The sequence below is a fragment of the Sceloporus occidentalis genome, unplaced genomic scaffold, assembly GCF_023333645.1.
Source record: "Sceloporus occidentalis isolate IW3139 unplaced genomic scaffold, rSceOcc1.0.p SCAF_76, whole genome shotgun sequence".
Taxonomy (NCBI): domain Eukaryota; kingdom Metazoa; phylum Chordata; class Lepidosauria; order Squamata; family Phrynosomatidae; genus Sceloporus; species Sceloporus occidentalis.
The window spans coordinates 2,990,137-3,009,121 of record NW_028317056.1 but is presented as its reverse complement, the minus strand read 5'-3'; the positions used below and the strand labels follow the sequence as shown (position 1 = coordinate 3,009,121).

General features: G+C 40.5%; 1 protein-coding gene across 1 annotated transcript; it reads left to right on the top strand.

Moving 5' to 3' along the window:
* The first annotated feature begins 2,792 nt into the window (after positions 1–2,792).
* Positions 2,793–3,908, top strand: LOC149285780 (somatostatin receptor type 5-like). Its single transcript, XM_089494847.1, has one exon. It carries the CDS (start codon positions 2,793–2,795, stop codon positions 3,906–3,908), a length of 1,116 nt encoding a protein of 371 aa, XP_089350973.1.
* Positions 3,909–18,985: the final 15,077 nt, after the last annotated feature.

The following is an 18,985-nucleotide window of genomic DNA, read 5'->3' as shown; positions in this document are numbered from 1 at the left end:
ACGAAGTTCTTTTTTTTGCCGAAGACGAGCACGAAGACGAACACGAAGAGCCCCCTGGTGCCCAAGTCTAGTTTCCACCCACTGAGGTCATTCAGCACCACGTTGTGACATCATGACTGGTCATGTGACATATAGGGCAGCAGAAACTCAGATGCGGGAACAAGGGTTTTTTGTTGGAGAGGCGCATATTTTTTCGCCAATCTCCATTTCAGTGTATGTGGGGCAGCCGTGTAACATCGCATTACTCTGATTGGGCCAGCCCTGTTTGACCACGGATTTGGGGGGGATTTGCTCCCCTACCTCCCATGCCAACCCGCCCCAAGCAGGAGGTGAACGGAGGGAGGGGGAGTCCTGCATAGGTCCCCTCATCTATATTATTGCTGTAATAATACTTATTATCAAAATCGTTACAAATATTAAGTATAAATCCCCACATTTGTCACAAATGATGGTAGGAGAAGAATGCTGAATTGTAGTCAGCGGGGGGGGGGGGGGATTAAAGGAACTGGCAAACACCGAGCAGAATTGGCCCATGTGTGTAGGATTAGGTTTGCAATTTATGAAACTTACCCAAATTTTTGCAGACAATAAAACATAAAAAGAACCTTTAACGTGTTACGGCTCCAAGTATCCGACTGCAGAGCTACAGCTTCATTTATACAAAGCAATTCTAAGCAGCTCACGATACGGCGTCTTATCACCAAGTTCCATGGTGGTCAAGAAGAGATGACCATTATCTCCTTGAGCGTTGACCGGTTTCAATGGTCCCACTCCAACCTTTCTCCTTACTTTAAGTAGATGAATACTCTTTGTCTGGCTGATACAGTGAAGTAGAATGTATCAAGATGCTGAGGATGGGATGAAAAGCCCACCTTTACTGCCGGGGGAGACTATGATACCTCTGTCACCACGTCTTGTGCCCACAACAGATTAGCTTTCAAGATAAAGATAATGACATGTTGGCAGCCTGGAAATAACAGTAATTTAGATCAAAATGGTGGGAGATACAGAGTTATAATTTGCAGAGGCGCCAGCAGTGAAAACTGAAGAGGGCTGCTCCAAAGCTATACGAATTGGTGGTAAAAAAATCCAAAATACAAAAAAAATACAAAAGCTGATAAGCTCTGAATATTTGCTGTCACTAGAAGTGGTTGAGTAGAGTCAATTCCTCAAAAACACAGGGCGTGAGCAATTAGAGACGAGAAAATCTCCCGCGGTTCGAAACGCGAAACCCGTCGTCGAAAAATGATCCCTAATCCAAAGTTTCACAAAAAATGTGGGTTGTTTTTCTTGCCTTTGAAACTCAAATGGCGTTTGATTGCGAAGGACCGAGCGGCTAAACAAAAAATACCGAGTTGTTTCCTTAGAATAAAATATTTCGGAAGTCATAGGCTCACGTTTTAAGTTTTTATTTATTTATTTAAGAAAAATGGGTTACCGAAACCCTGAAACAAACTTTCTGTTTTTGCGAAATCACCATGCGTTCCAAATACTCCGATTTATGGTTCTTGTCCAATCACTGTTGAAGCATCATTGATGTTTTAGCCAATAGGTACCTAGCTCATCGGAGCGTCCAGATGTTTTCCCAGCAATTAAACCATTTTGTGAGATGATAGGGATTAAAAATGATGACTTTTTGGGCCAAACCATCCATAATTATTTCACCACCTGCCCAAACCCCTCAAACGCATCCATCCAGACCGACAAGAAGCTAATTTTCCCCACCCAAGATGAATTGTCAAACCAACACTTTGTATGCTACATATGGGTTTAACCCCTTAAGGACAATGGGCGGTCCCTAAACCCATTGAAAACAATGCATTTTGAGCCCGTATATGTACGGGCTTTGCCATTAAGGGGTTAAATCCAAACGTTGATTAAATTCTTAAAGAATAATTACTTTTTTTTTATTTCTGCTTTATTTTTTGTATCTGTAGCGATGCAGTTTGATACACTATCAAGTGTTTCACATAATTTAATCTAAGAATTTTTATAGGTGTGTCCCAGAAAGGCAAATGGATATGATTCATTTAATTGCTTCTATGTCCTACCCTAAGGAGTATTTTGATAATATTTTTGGAATGTTAGATTTCTTGGGTATTAAAAATGCAATTAAATCATTTTGAGAATCACCTTGCATAAGTGTTGATGCAGGTAATCGCAGGTTGGCAAGGAAATTGGGTTCCTCATCTGGTGTTTCTTCTAATACAACGATGGAGATAATCCTGGCATTCCCAGCCAAATGGTTTGGACAACAAGATGAGGATGCAAAAGAATTACCGTAAGGGTGGCCGATGGACTCCATGAGTAATCCCAGCAGATAGTGTTGATCCTCAGGGTTGAGATTCTCATCCCTTTGGAGAACTTGTACTTCGTATCATGATTCTGTTGTAATATTTCTGCTCATTATCACGGCCGATGAGTGTGAATTCCAAGCCAAGTAAACCCGCGGTTAACGCTTTTTGAACCAGGGAGAGTATGCAAGGCTGTTGGACGCTTTAGTAAAATAGAACATATCACTTAAATAAATGAACTAATAAGAGGTGTAAACATGAGAGGGACTAACCATTGGTACCAATGTTTCAACCTGAAGAAGCCATCATCAGTCATAAGAAAGCCCTGCCTCTTCAGCCTGATGAAGACTACTTCAGGTTGGAAAGTTGTTACTAATATGATGGTGATGATGAATGATGAGGGTATTTTCTAGTTAAGGGACATTTTGCACTAAGTAACACTGTTTCTTTTTCATTGTTTCAGCGATGCTTCAATTGCATTGAAGAAGAATTATCACCATGACCATGGATCCAATATCCCTCCCGATGGCTTCTTTCATGGAACCCACGGAATCAGACACTAACCTGACATTGTACAAAAACATTACTGAGAATGTAACAGTGGTGGAATCTGCTATAACGGGAATGAGTTCCGTACTTATCCCTTTTATTTATCTGTTGGTCTGCGCTATTGGACTCAGCGGCAACACCTTGGTCATTTATGTAGTCCTCCGTTATGCCAAAATGAAGACCGTCACCAACATTTACATCCTAAACCTGGCCGTTGCTGATGTTCTATTTATGTTAGGATTGCCTTTCCTTGCCACCCAAAATGCTATCTCCTACTGGCCTTTTGGGACATTTCTTTGCCGGTTGGTGATGACCGTGGACGGCATTAACCAATTTACCAGCATCTTCTGCCTCACCGTCATGAGTATCGACCGCTACTTGGCCGTGGTCCACCCAATCAAGTCAACAAAGTGGAGGAGACCAAGGGTGGCAAAGCTCATCAGCGCCACGGTTTGGGCTTTCTCTTTCCTGGTTGTCCTCCCAGTAATCATCTTCTCGGACGTCCAACAGGACTTACTCACCTGCAACATAAACTGGCCAGAACCAGTGAGCATCTGGTCCACCGCGTTCATCATATATACGTCTGTGCTGGGTTTCTTTGGACCTCTGCTCGTAATTTGCCTCTGCTACCTTTTAATCGTTATTAAGGTAAAGTCTTCAGGGCTCCGCGTGGGATCCACGAGACGTAGAAGATCCGAGCGCAAAGTAACAAGGATGGTGGTTATTATAGTAGCCGTTTTTGTATTCTGCTGGCTTCCCTTCTACATTCTGAACATCGTGAACTTGACCTTCATCGTGCCCGAAGAGCCGGCCTTTGTCGGAGTGTACTTTTTTGTTGTCATCCTATCGTACGCCAACAGTTGCGCCAACCCCATACTGTACGGTTTCCTCTCGGACAATTTCAAGCAGAGCTTTCAGAAGGTCCTGTGCCTTCGAAAGAGTAACGGCATCAAAGACGCCGACCTGACGGAGAACAGACAGGAGAAAAGCAGCCGCGTTCAGGAGACCATGCTAACGTCACGGAACTCTGAATTCAACGGGCACATGCAGACCAGTAAGGTCTGAAAAATGGCCGCCTTCTGGTGGAAATACCTACATGCGCACGGAACGCTCTCGGCAAACAAACGCCTCTCTTTCATGAAGTGGAAATAGTGATCTGCGGACTCCATGTAGACTCTGTTTGAAGATCATGGTGGCTGAGTGACGTTTAAAGGAACCCGATTTGTTTATATGTAAAAAAAAAACCATTTCTGATTCCATATTTGCTGCGGAGGATAGTTTCGCCTATTCTTGTTACCTATGCATTATCATCGCTATCTGGAAAAATGGTACAGACTGGGGGTTTTTTTTGTTTTTTTTTATGTACATTTCCGCACGGTTATGATTTGCTTCTCTTTTCTGGCTGCTGCTTCGACGGCGTATGTTGTTTATGGGCAAATTCAATTCTGCCGCGAATAAAAATATGGCGCTGTCACAAAATAATGCATCATGCCGCACTATACCCAATCGGTGTCAGATCGGTTCAATTCTAAAAAAAAACGAGCGACTAGACGGGGCCGAATGGGGCCGATCTGCTGGGAAAAAAAAGAGCAGTTTTCTAATGTTAAAAGGTATTTTGGTTGGTGTCGTGCAGTTACTTTAGAGAAAATGTAAATTCAAAGCCACGTTATAAATTATTCTTATCAGGAACTGGTCAAAAAGCATTAGGAAATACAATAACAGACGAGGACAGGAGATGGAAGTCCATCATAGGTTCAACTGATACCCTATATCGTGTGTGTTCTTATCTATATTGTGCTAGGAAAAGCAAACAAAACATCCAAGATAAAAATATATGCATATAATAATTGCTAAGAAATGGTGAAAAATACAGAGAGAGACGCATTTGAGAGAAAAGAAAAGAAAAAAAAGAAAAGTGATTTTCCGTTTTATAAACGGCATTCGCAAACCGGTTAAGAAATTCCAAATTTATTGTTATCTAAGATTATAGAAGCCCAAACAGATCTAGAATGTTCCGTGTATCCGTGATTCCATTGGCGAAGACAAAACATGGTGCAAGCTAACGGATTACCCCTTGTCTCCTTCAACATCTAGAACTTCACAGATAAAATATAATAAGCGAGGTACCCAGAATATAAAAGGTCCGACCCGCTCTATTAGCTCTTCAAACCCGGTGGGGGTCTAGAAAATGTCTTAATGGGTCATTTCCAGAACTCATGGTTACTGTAATGGAACAGAACCAATATGAGTGTCATTGTCCACGTCAACTGGGGTCACCTCTTTGAGCAACATGGAAGTCAATGTCCATGTCGATTGGGGTCACCTATTGCTCTATCATCTACCAGCTAGATCTAGAACCCTCGTGATGCCCAGTAAGCAATCTAGAACAAAAGGACAACTACATTTACCCAACCGTATTTTCAATTGCTTATTCCTTCCCATAATCCCGATAGGTGGAATACTTGTCTGGCGCCGCGTACGAGTTCTAGAGGATTCTGGGTGATTTCATTTGGTGTCCGCTCATATACGAGTCTGATCTTCACCACCATAACTTGCTTTCTGGTTCAGCTCAGAGACATCTCCTCCCCTACTCTATCAAGGGTCCAAATATTTGCCTGGTCTAATACCCCCCCTGCCCCCAGTTAAAAGGGTAGACCCCTTGCTGTTTCTCATTTAGAGAAGCCCCCCATAACACAAGGGCTTCGGGGACCGACAGGCTTAATAGGTAGAGTTACCATAAAAAGTCCTGTTTTACTTCCTTACTTCTGCAATGTATCCGAGAACGCAAGCTGATAACGTGACCGAAACTGACCCCACGAAATGTAAAGATGATGAACTGTCTCCTTAATCACAGGTTAAGGAGGTTAAGCAACGCATAGAATATATATAAATATATATAAATTATATATATAAATATATATATATATATTATATATATATATATATATATATATAAAACATACAATATAGAGTACAGTATAATTTCTTTAATTATTAATATTTATTGATTTATATAGCGCCATGAAATTCCGTAGCGCTATACAATGACATCATTATTATTACCAGGAGGATCGCAATCATCATTATCGTAATTATCGTATCGTTATTGATGTAGAAAATATCTCCTCTTTCTCTGCAGAAAAATCCATTTTGTCATTTGTGAAAACCGGGAACAAAAAAACATGCATTTTGTGAAATTTTTTTTTGGGGGGGGGGGGAAATAAAGATTTTTTGGTTTTTTGAAACATCAGACCCATCTGGCATACAAGAAGTTAATGAACGTGCTTTTGTGTGTTGGTGGTTAATGAAATTGATATGACGTTCCACCCCATGAAATATCACCGGTACTCTCTATTGTCTAATAAAGCATTAACAGGAAGCTATCGATCTGGATGTTTGTATATACAGGAAGTTGTGTAAAGCATTTCATGTCGTGTGAAATGATGCTCGATGTATATATAATTTATTGGCACAGGAAATAAATAAGAATGGATATATTGATGAGTCCAAATAAACTGAAGCTATTTTCTATTTGTGCTCTTTTTTTTCTCCTCGTTTAATAATTCTTTTTTAAAGGAATTTCTTCATGATATTTAATATACGATATTCCACGGAGATATGGTAGATGGTGGAATGTCTTCTTGGCTACGTTCCATGAGGTATTTGCGTTTTGTGATTAAATGGATGAGGGCAGTTTTCTGGACCTTGGTCACCTGCATGGTTGGTCTCCTACTCTCTATATGTTGACGAGAAGGGTAGAAGGGACTTTGGTTGGGATCTCAGGAGGATTCAGCTGTCTGGTGGACTGGCTTCACTAAGAATGAGGCCCCGCGTAAAAGGAGGAAAAATCCCAGGTGACTCCTGCCCTTTAAGTGCCCGAAGACCCAAAATTCGTCAAACGTAGATAACGTTTCAGCCTCCATGGGCTTCTTCAGGGAGCTGTCAGTCTAGCTGAAATACACCCTACCTAGACCTATCCATGCCATTCCCTTCTTCAATCTGCTGGAATTCCACCTGATTAACCCTCCGTGTGTCTACTTTTTTGTACCGGATCCCCAATGTTTCTAATTTTGCCAACCATGATAGGATTCAAGTAACAAACACACAATGGTTTGCACCCATGTGATTGGCCGAAAGCTATGTCTTCTGGTATCTATGGAATATAGCGCCTGACTGGCGTATACACGATTCGCACGTCTTTATCCATTTGTAAAAAAGCTAACATTAGCTATCTGACTCATCCGCAGAATAAAAACCGACGGTGGGAACCGCCGATGTAAGAACATTTCGGAGCTCCTCTCGGCGGCTAATTACCCCGATTTATTTTCGCATTGCTTTCACGACTCAAACAGGTGAATCGCGAGGGTTATGCATTAAGCGCCATCTGCCTGTTAATGACGCTCTGCAGTACTGCAGCTGGTCTGCTTCCGGGGAGAGGGGGGGGGGAGAAGCTTCAGCAGATTAATTGCTAAGGGACTACAACTCAGGAATCCGATGTAAGATCGTTGGCTCTGACGCGCTCGGATTCTCATTTGATCTTATGTTTTAGCGGGTTGTCCGCCGCGTCGTCACCCTGTTTTGATTTTTGAAGGCCAGCCGACAGGTGGAGGCGTCTCGTGTCATTTGGGAAGAAAAGGTCCTAATTAAGCCAATTATTCCTCATCTCCAGCTCTGAGGTCTCACCGTTTTTTTTTATCACTTTTATCAGTTTTCAAAAGTGTTGGGTTGTTTCCTTTTTAAACCGGTTCTAGTTTTGGCCCCATAATACCGAATTTGCTCAATTCTCGGGTTATGCTCAAGGATAAAAAAAAATTTTCCGTCATCATCATCATCATCATCATTCTTATGTATCTTCCGTCTCTGTTACACGGTCAGAGGTTAGTATATAAAGTACCCGTAGAGGACTGAAAACTGCTGGTATGTTAACGGCGGCCCAGGGTTAAAAGGCCCTCAGGGGTTGTTCTGTACGAAGTTAAATAATGGGGGGGGAGTTAAGAGGACATTTTGAAGGCCATGAGCTGTCCACTCCTAAAATACCACATTTATTTAAAAAAAAAAAAGAAAACGTTCAGCTTTTTGGCCCCGATCATGGAGATTTATAGAAATCCTAATTTTTTTTTTATCAAAAGCTGAACTTTCCGAGAGCTTAAAGGGAATACCGAGGAGCCCTAACCTTTGGGGAAAGATGCGACTTAACACCTGGCGTAAGTTAATTGGTTAATTACGGAAATCAAAGTCATGACTGTTCCTTTACAGGGCCGGTTCAACTTAGTGCAGCGACCCAGGGTCGGGGGCAGCCCCTCTTCTCCAAAACTAGGGGGGCTCCGCTGTGCCGATGCTGATTGGGCCCATTTTAAGCAACTGGCCCGTTAATGCTATAGACGGTCTGCCTTACAAAGCGCTATATACCTTTTACGGCACGGGGCGCTGGGATATTTTCCTGCCACCGATTGGCTGTTTCGGATGGCCACGTCGGGAGCTTTGCACTGCAGCTCTGTAGCTGCAGCTTCTCCTGAAGCTGAGTATCCTATTTGAAATGTATATTTATCCTCGTCGATGAGGATTTAAATTGTGTTTTTAAGTTTCTGTTTCAAAAGATCCACAGCTTCACGAGCATCGGGCGTTCGATCGAACACAGTCGTTAATTCAGCCTCGGTCGGATGCTTAGCGGAGGTTCAAGAAACCACTTCCTTTTTTGTTCAAAATACAGGAGATGACCTTGAATCGTCCTTAAAACTCTATTCAAACGTAAAAAAAATCATTGAGGAACCTGTTAACAGAAAATCTACAGATTTGGATCTTTGAATGATTTTTTTTATAATATATTTTTACATTTTTTTTCATCTGAAAGTGAGCTTGTTAAAAACAGATTCTGGTTTTCCAGACAGGGTGGTAGATAAGTGGAACAGCCTTTCGGCAGAGGTGGTAGAGGGTAATACGCATCACATTTAGTAAATATCTTTACCATAAAAGGACGTTCTTGATTTTAGATTTTAAGGTTACTTCCGAGAACTCGATTCAGCTCGTTTAAAGCTGCCCCCCCCAGCATTTTCAGAGTTAATTCTGTTTCCTGCTTCTCATGTGACCCTTTGCATGCTTTTAGTGAGTATAGGGGTCTTTTAAGTGGCCCCCTCCATTTTTTTTTTTCCAGACGCCAGGAGGGGCGGAAATATCGGGTTGCATCCTTACAGTAAAAAAAAAAACCCAGAAAATGGCCATTTTGGGGGAAAAAAACAAATACAAAGAGACAGAGACCCTGAAAGAGGCTCAAACACTCAGAGACCGCCGGGGTCATTCATCAAAGGCTGACAATTGTAAAAGGGACTGCTTCTTACACAGCGGCACTCCATCTATCAACAGACACGTCTCATGCCTACACGATACACCGGCCGGGATGGGGGAACACAGCTTTTTCTACAGTTAACCATTTCAGTGCCGCAGATTTACTGTAAAGAGTTAAAAAGAAAAAAATTTCAATGCGCTATTAGCATTTTTTTTTAGTGGATTTTTTTTTTTTTTATAAAGCACCTGGAAATCTCATGCCAGCCAGCGCGGATGTGAGTGTGAGTGCACGTCCTCCCCTAAATAACGTGGTGAAAGAAACAGATGTTTAGGGGGAACAGCCCCACGGACGTACGGGCGCGCAAGTGGGGGGAAAAAAACAATGAAAGGCCACGCTTTCAATCTCCAATATAATAGGAAATCACCTTAAAATTAAGAGGTAGTAGAAATATTATTATTAGTAAACACTCATCTACAGACACCAGACAGGCCAGAAGGCTTGTTTTTCCCTCAGAAATCTCATGATGCTGCCACAACCACAAGGGATTCTGGGTAGGAGCATGCAAATTAAGGCATTGACCGTGGGCTATGTTTCAGGTACCAGGCGTAAGCCTCAGTCTACGGATTCAGGTGCGATTACTACTTCAAGATCGGGTACAAAACAGCTCTGAGTGGACTCGATGGGACAGCCTAGAGTCCAGGCGCTCTAATACGTGTTATCACTCATCTCCAGAGGCACCCTGCATCCCCCTGAGGTCCCACTTTCACTCGATAAAACCAATTGGAGCGGATTCTGTCCATGAGTGGGATCTTGTTAGACCCCACTCTGAGCCCTTCCCGAGCCATGCCGGAGCTGACTGACAGTAAGTATATCACACGGCAGGAGAGAATGATGTGTTCGGCTAAACACACGCTGAGCACATTAAATAGCTGGGGGTGGGGAATGGAGCAGATGCAGACACACGCTCACTCTAACACCATTCACTAACATTCACTCACCCTAACACCATACACGAACACAGACTCACTCTAACACCATTTACTAACACACTCTGATGCCATACAGTAACACACACACACTCACTGAAACACCATACACTAACACAGACCCACTCTAACACCATTTACTAACACTCTGATGCCATACAGTAATACACACACACACTCACTCTAACACCATACGCTAACACAGACTCACTCTAACACCATTTACTAACACACTCTGATGCCATACAGTAATACACACACACTCACTCTAACATCATACACTAACACAGACTCATTCTAACACCATTCACTTACACACACTCATTCTAACACCATACACGTATACGCATACGCTCAAACACACACTTCTCTAACTTACTTACCCCCACAAAGGTCTGTATTTAATGTATCAATGTATGGTTACTGGGCGTTGTTGCCCCCTCCTTAGAGTGCCGCGGACATTATGTATTTTAATCTGTAAACTTAATTAAGTGAGTTTATGATTCGGGAAAGTAAAAAATCACTTCAACACCGATTTAGTCAGGAGCAGTCCTGGGTTTAGTGAATTAGCCCCGAGAGATGAATTTAGATTTTCTTTCTGTTTTCTTAGGGACATTATTCATTAAATTAATAATAATAATTAGTAATTATATATATATATTTATATATATATATATCACCATCATTTACTGCATATAAAACAAATCTGAGTGTTTCGTTTAAGAACGTTGTATCCCTAATGATGTCATACTCTCAATATGCCCCGAGGAGTAGCCGGGAATAGATATAATTACACGTTTTAAAAGCCACTTTCCATTTTTCGTGGTCGCGTGTGAAGAAAAATTTCTTATCCTTTCCTTAAATCCCCAGAGGAAAAAAAATTCTTTTGAAAAAATTTCAATTTTTAATAAAAATAAAACACTTCAGAGGGTGGAAACGGGGGTCGGCAGCTCGAAAACTTTCCGAGAGCTGCGTCTCATTAGAGAGCGGAGCGAGTTTCACATGAATCCAGCCAAAAGCCTGATCCTTTCCATGTGTTCTGACGCAGCGAGGAGCGGATGTCGCTTTATTCTGTAATCGGGGGGCTAAGAGAGCGCTCAGGACAGCTTAACCCGCCAGGAAAAAAAAAAAAAAAAAAAAAAAAGGAAATCTGCAGAGTAATTTAAACCCGATTTTATTATTTATTTTGGAGAAAGTACAAGAAAATAAAATGAGGATCAGAGGACACTCAGTTAACGAGGGACGGTTGCTTTCGCAGCTGCTAGAGTGATTCCGGTAGAGCCATTTATCAAGGCTCCTTTAGCAATTTTTTTCTTTTAATTTGTTTGGAAAAAAACATGACGGAACCTGCCGGCGGAGGGGTATATTAGCCTCTACCACTTCTGCTGGGAGGCTGTTCCACTTATCTACTTTTAAATCAAAATTGTTGATAATGCCCAGTTTAGACCAACCCTGGTGGTTCTTTCTTTTTTTTTTTTTTTTGCAGAATGTTATATTAATAACAGATTCTTTTTGTGTTTTGGGGTTTTTTTGCTACAAAGTAACTAATGGAATTCTTTTTTCGTGGTTAACATATAAATAACCGCAATGGGGTCAGTTCTCTGAAACACTATTTCGTCTCGAAGATCTTCCAGAACGTTCCGATAGAAACACAATTGCTTTGCGACGCGCCGGTTTGATAATGTTTATAATTAGCGTATGTTTTTGTTTTGAGGAGTACATACTGATCTTTTAAACACGAGATATCTTGCGTGTTCTTTCTGAGCAGAGATCAAGGTCTTCTGGCTTTTTTTTCTTCGTGAATCGCTCGTCTCGCGCGTAGAAGTTCCCGTGGCTGCGGTTGGCGTTCTTTCGGAAACAGTCACCATTGATTATTTTTTTGGAGGGTATGTATAGATCAATATGCGGTATTGTCAAGCGGATAAGGGTTTTAAGAAGAAGCATCAATATTATTTTGAGTCACGGTGCGTACCTGCGAGGATCTTACAAAGACAACGGCTTCTGGCGGCTGAAAGTAAATGGAGTTTGGAGTTGTTTTCATGACAAACAGATCGATCCGTAGTAAAAGTTCGCATTACCTCACCAAAAGATCAGTTTTTCAGGTGCATTCATTGAACTGGGTTTTCGTTTCTGCGCTATCCGTGGGGCCGGGGCGTTTTCAGGTCTGGGTCAGGGCAGTGGGTTCGGGGTGACGGATAATAATTTGCAGGTCGTCCTATTGGGGCAAGATAGGGACAACAGGCAATCAACGCGGATCTGAAGAGCCCATTTCTCCATGCTCATGCCTTTCACCTTAGAGGAAACACCGGTCCACCACCAACGGGGTTCGACCAGTAACCAGGCTATAGATGCCGGAGACGCGGCCTCACCCCCGCCTGCTGCAATTGCAAACGGAACAGCAGTTTTCTGATACAACCTCCGGGAACGTATTCTGTTCCAGCAACACTTTTTATTGGCACAAGAGAAAAGTATCCACAATACAGGGACCGTAATGAGTTCCCGCGCAGCCAGCCTGAAATTGATTATTTAGAGGAGAACTCCTATGTTGTTTTAATTCCTACTATCGGAATATTTTGCTGCTTTCTTTTTAACCCCAGTTGTAGTTTTTGCCCCATAATATAAATGTTTTCAGGCTGCTGCCTATCAGCCGTTTGTATGATTCTCGCTCTGTTATCTGATCCCCGATCTACTAAACACCCCGACTCCTTATCATACTGCCTGTGGGGGACAATAGAATCACCCAGTCTTAATCACTCAGCAGGACACTGTGACTAGTGGATGTCTATGGAGGAACGGACTTCATTAGCATCGCCATAAAGCATCAGCTCAGTGTGGTGTTGGAGCCGGGAAAGTCACCCAAAATATCACATGACTGCCAGCAACGGCGGCTCCAGATCTGCAGATAAAGGGAGTTTATTGGAACAAAATGAGATAAAACCAGTTTTCTTTTCCAACATTGGCTGACATTACTGTATACAGCGCTGGGGGGTATATTACTGTATACAGCGCTGGGGGTTATATTACTGTATACAGCGCTGGGGGGTTATTACTGTATACAGCGCTGGGGGGTATATTACTGTATACAGTGCTGGGGGTTATATTACTGTATACAGCGCTGGGGGGTTATATTACTGTATACAGCGCTGGGGGGTATATACAGCGCTGGGGGTTATATTACTGTATACAGCGCTGGGGGTTATATTACTGTATACAGCGCTGGGGGTTATATTACTGTATACAGTGCTGGGGGTTATATTACTGTATACAGCGCTGGGGGGTTATATTACTGTATACAGCGCTGGGGGTTATATTACTGTATACAGCGCTGGGGGGTTATTTCTGTATACAGCGCTGGGGGTTATATTACTCTATACAGCGCTGGGGGTTATATAACTGTATACAGCGCTGGGGGGTTATATTACTGTATACAGTGCTGGGGGTTATATTACTGTATACAGCACTGTGGGGTATATTACTGTATACAGTGCTGGGGGTTATATTACTGTATTCAGCGCTGGGGTTATATTACTGTATACAGCGCTGGGGGTTATATTACTGTATACAGCGCTGGGGGGTATATTACTGTATACAGCGCTGGGGGTTATATTACTGTATACAGCGCTGGGGGGTTATTACTGTATACAGCGCTGGGGGGTATATTACTGTATACAGTGCTGGGGGTTATATTACTGTATACAGCGCTGGGGGGTTATATTACTGTATACAGCGCTGGGGGGTATATACAGCGCTGGGGGTTATATTACTGTATACAGCGCTGGGGGTTATATTACTGTATACAGCGCTGGGGGTTATATTACTGTATACAGTGCTGGGGGTTATATTACTGTATACAGCGCTGGGGGGTTATATTACTGTATACAGCGCTGGGGGTTATATTACTGTATACAGCGCTGGGGGGTTATTTCTGTATACAGCGCTGGGGGTTATATTACTCTATACAGCGCTGGGGGTTATATAACTGTATACAGCGCTGGGGGGTTATATTACTGTATACAGTGCTGGGGGTTATATTACTGTATACAGCACTGTGGGGTATATTACTGTATACAGTGCTGGGGGTTATATTACTGTATTCAGCGCTGGGGTTATATTACTGTATACAGCGCTGGGGGTTATATTACTGTATACAGCAATGGGGGGTTATATTACTGTATACAGCGCTGGGGGGTTATTACTGTATACAGCGCTGGGGGGTTATTACTGTATACAGCACTGGGCGTTATTACTGTATACAGCACTGGGCGTTATTACTGTATACAGCACTGGGGGTTATATTCGTGTATACAGCGCTGGGGGGTTATATTACTGTATACAGCGCTGGGGGTTATATTACTGTATACAGCGCTGGGGGGTTATATTACTGTATACAGCGCTGGGGGGTATATTACTGTATACAGCGCTGGGGGAGTATATTACTGTATACAGAGCTGGGGGTTATATTACTGTATACAGTGCAGGGGGTAATATTACTGTATACAGCAATGGGGGGTTATATTACTGTATACAGCGCTGGGGGGTTATTACTGTATACAGCGCTGGGGGGTTATTACTGTATACAGCACTGGGCGTTATTACTGTATACAGCACTGGGCGTTATTACTGTATACAGCACTGGGGGTTATATTCGTGTATACAGCGCTGGGGGGTTATATTACTGTATACAGCGCTGGGGGTTATATTACTGTATACAGCGCTGGGGGGTTATATTACTGTATACAGCGCTGGGGGGTATATTACTGTATACAGCGCTGGGGGAGTATATTACTGTATACAGAGCTGGGGGTTATATTACTGTATACAGTGCAGGGGGTAATATTACTGTATACAGCAATGGGGGGTTATATTACTGTATACAGCGCTGGGGGGTTATTACTGTATACAGCGCTGGGGGGTTATTACTGTATACAGCACTGGGCGTTATTACTGTATACAGCACTGGGCGTTATTACTGTATACAGCACTGGGGGTTATATTCGTGTATACAGCGCTGGGGGGTTATACTACTGTATACAGCGCTGGGGGTTATATTACTGTATACAGAGCTGGGGGTTATATTACTGTATACAGTGCTGGGGGTTATAATAATGTATACAGTGCTGGGGGTTATTACTGTATACAGCGCTGGGGGTTAGGCTGAAGGAGAAAAACATTTTTTTCCATGGGACTTCAAACTATAACTGTTAAAAATGATTAGCAATATTAAAAAGCAATATAATAATAATAATTATAGTGTTGAAATATTATAAGAAGTATACTCTTTTTACCCATTAATTTTACATTACATTTTACTTCTTTTTTCTCTAACATACACATTATAAAATCCATCTCTAATAGCCCCTGTAGCTGCCATTATTTTCACAGCTATTTTAAAATCTTTTTTTTTTTTTTACCATTCAGAGGCCATATAATAGCCTCAAGGTTGAATTTTATATTTTCAAGAAATGGCTACAGATTTGAAAAGCTTGTTTCTAAATAAGTACCATTAGACCAACAAAGAAATGTCTGGCTCCCAAGGGTTAATAATTCTCTCTGTCTACTTACAGAGATAAAAAAAAAATCTTGAAAACAAAATCTGACACATAGTATATCTTTATTATACAACCATAGTACTCAAATTACAGCAATAATATAAAACAGAAGAAAAATATAGTATTTTATGTGTTTTTTTAATTCAATTATTTATGAAAGCGTTAGAAAAAAAATGTTATTTATCATCATTACTCGTGTACCAGTGTGTATATTAGACTTCCCATAAACATGTGATTAATATGAATGCATACCAGGAATACGGAGATTTGAATATATTTCCAAATACTTGGGAGCCCTTTGACATAAACCATTAAACAGATGCTTTTGTGTTTAACTTGTTTCATGGTAATATCAACAAGAAATATGAAGCCGTTAGCATTCTAAACAAAGCAGCAGGAAAGATTTCCTCTTTCCTAGAAGGCAGATTAAATGTTTCATTCTATATAATAATGCATAGTTACAATGATGCAAGTGTATACGTGTGTGTGTGTGTGTGTATGTGTGTGCACGCATTACATCATATCATTTTTGTAAGAGAAAGAAAGAAAGAAAGACTAGATGGAAGGAAAGGAATGAATTAAGAAAGATAAAGAAAGAAGAAAGAAGGAACTGAAGAAAGGATGGGATGAGTGGATGAAAGGACGTAAGAAAGAAAAATGAATGAATACATGGATAGATAGATGGAAGGAAGGAGAAAGGGAAGGAGTTAAGAAAGAAAAAGAAAGAAATAAAGAAACGAAGAAAGAAAGAAGAAAGGAGGAATCAAAGAAAGGAGGGAATAAAAAGAGAAAGGGATAAAGAAAGGAAGGGAGAAAGAAGAAAATGATGGTGGCAAGGAAGGAAGGGAAAACGAAGGCAGGAAAGGAAGGAAGGAAGGAAAAGAAAGGAAGAAAGAGAAGAAAGGAGGAATCGAACAAAGGATAAAGAAAGAAAGGAAAGAATGGATGGAAGGAAGGAGGAAAAGAAGGAATAAAGAAAGAAAGAGAAAGGAATGAAGAAAGGAAGGGAGAAAGAAGAAAATGATGGTGGCAAGGAAGGAAGGGAAGACAAAAGCAGGAAAGGAATGAAGGAAGGAAAGAAGGAAACTAAAGAAAGAAAAATGAAAGGAAGAAAGAAAAAGACAGCTGCTCATTATTCTTGTATTTGTGTATTATAAGAACCTGTGATTATAGGAGGTTACCTCGTCACTGTAATGCATTAAGTATACGCACCCCGACCGGTGATGTCTGCACTTGAAGTGAATGTGAAACAATGTGTATTTTTCACATAATGGAGCTCTTTACATGAAATAAAACAAACGCAGACCGTTAGCCAAGCTTTAGTGTCAGAGCCGCGTTTTACTTCTGATATAAAGGCACTAAGTAACTGGGAAAGCTTTTCTTTATAATTGGCCTTTGCCTTAATACATTGTATCTTTGGTTTAATGGGTATAATGTGTACCCAAATGGAAATATCCTAATGTCTCAAATTAAGGCAGATTTTTTTTTTTTTAAATACAGATTTTTTTATTATTATTTAAGGATGTCTCATTATAAAGTAAAAAGGAAAGTTTAACAATGTAGCAATTTTCCCGTGAAATACAGGGTTTTTTTTAACTTAATCTGCTAGATCCAAACTATTAATCTCCAAAGTCTTATTTCGACTAAAGACTCATTTAATCAATTTCATCAATTTTTCTTGTAAATGTAACAATATAAAATAATGCATAATTTTACCGGACGCCAAGTACTAAATCAAAGACAATATGTCCGGCTTGGAGGAAAGAAGAGAGAGAGGGGATGGGAGACGAGACCAACGACCGGCTTTACAGTAGGAAAAACAGGCAGACTAGCCGGGGGCCGAATGGGGCCGATCTGCCGGCACATTCTATATGTACTGTACACTACACTATTTTAAATGCTGTAGAAAAAAAAACATGTTTTACTTTGACCTTTAAATAAGAATCCCATTCCTGTTCCCTTTTTCCAGCCTTTTCTACCTAAAATAGGCGTCAGGCTAGAATCCACGTACAAGGTGAAAATGAAATACCCCATTCAGGCCACTTTCATCTACCAGCCCGGTGGGGTAGGGCTCCCCTCTCCCCGGTGTTCTGTTATATTCTTTATTTGCCCAAAGGGTCCTTCCTCTAAACCGGAAGAAAAACAGCATCGTGGCTTTGTTCTCTTTAACAACATGAGGTGTGTCTTCAGGCTATATCTCCACACTAAAAATGGTCTAAAAAAAGCAAAAACCAACCACGATTTATTATATATATACATGTGTGTGTGTTAAATAAATATTAATAATTCTTAAAATATTTTATAAAAGAATAAATATTAGAAAAATAAAAATATATTTAAATATATATATTTTATATATATAATATATAAAATTATATATATATTATACTATATATTTAATATAGAATATACTATAATTGGATTATTACTAATTTCATATACATGTATATAATAATATAAATTAATTATATATATATATATATATATGTAATTGTGTTTTTATTTTATACATTTTAAATAAAAAAATATTTTAAGAATTATTTATATTTATACATTTTTTGTGATGAAAAAAAGGAAAGTGATATTTCCGTGGTAATTAATAAAAAAAATGTTAAACTTACATTTCTGAGAGGTAAATTAATTTAGTTTTTTTTTTTTTTTTATGTGGGAAGAGACTTATTGCTACAATTGTTACCCTATGTAAAGAAGACTGAATATAAATCTTCCATGTGTAAATAAGATGGCCCACTCATGTTGGGTATTTGACGAGTATGGATGATAAAGTAAAGGGGTATTATGATATCCATCACAAGGTAGTGCTTGCGCGACCAGTAATGGTAAAGCAAGAAGATGGATCTTTATAAAATAGCTGGAAGAGCTCAGTAAGGAAAATTAATTCGTGTTTTTTTCCCAATTTTGCGTTATGTTTTAGGAGGTTTCCATAGATTCATTTTAAAGCTAAAGTAGTTATTTTTTTGTGATTTTGGTGCGAAGTAAGAAAAGTGGCTTTATCACTATAGCAACGTTACCGATAGGGTAGATAGGGTAGATAGGGTAGTCTATAAGTAGAACAGCCTCCCAGCAGAAGTGGCAGAGGCTAATACATGCCAAGTAAGCTTTAATTTAAATGTCACAAACGTATGTCTCAGCGACGGGAAAGCCAATCTTTTATTAGCGTGTTACATGCAAGTCATACTTACAGCGACAGATGGAAAATATTACAAGGAATAAGATAAATGTTATGCATTATTTTTACATTTATAATAACAAAGAAAATCATTCCCTTGGCCATCGGAGCGAGGAAATGAACCCTTTCATGTTATG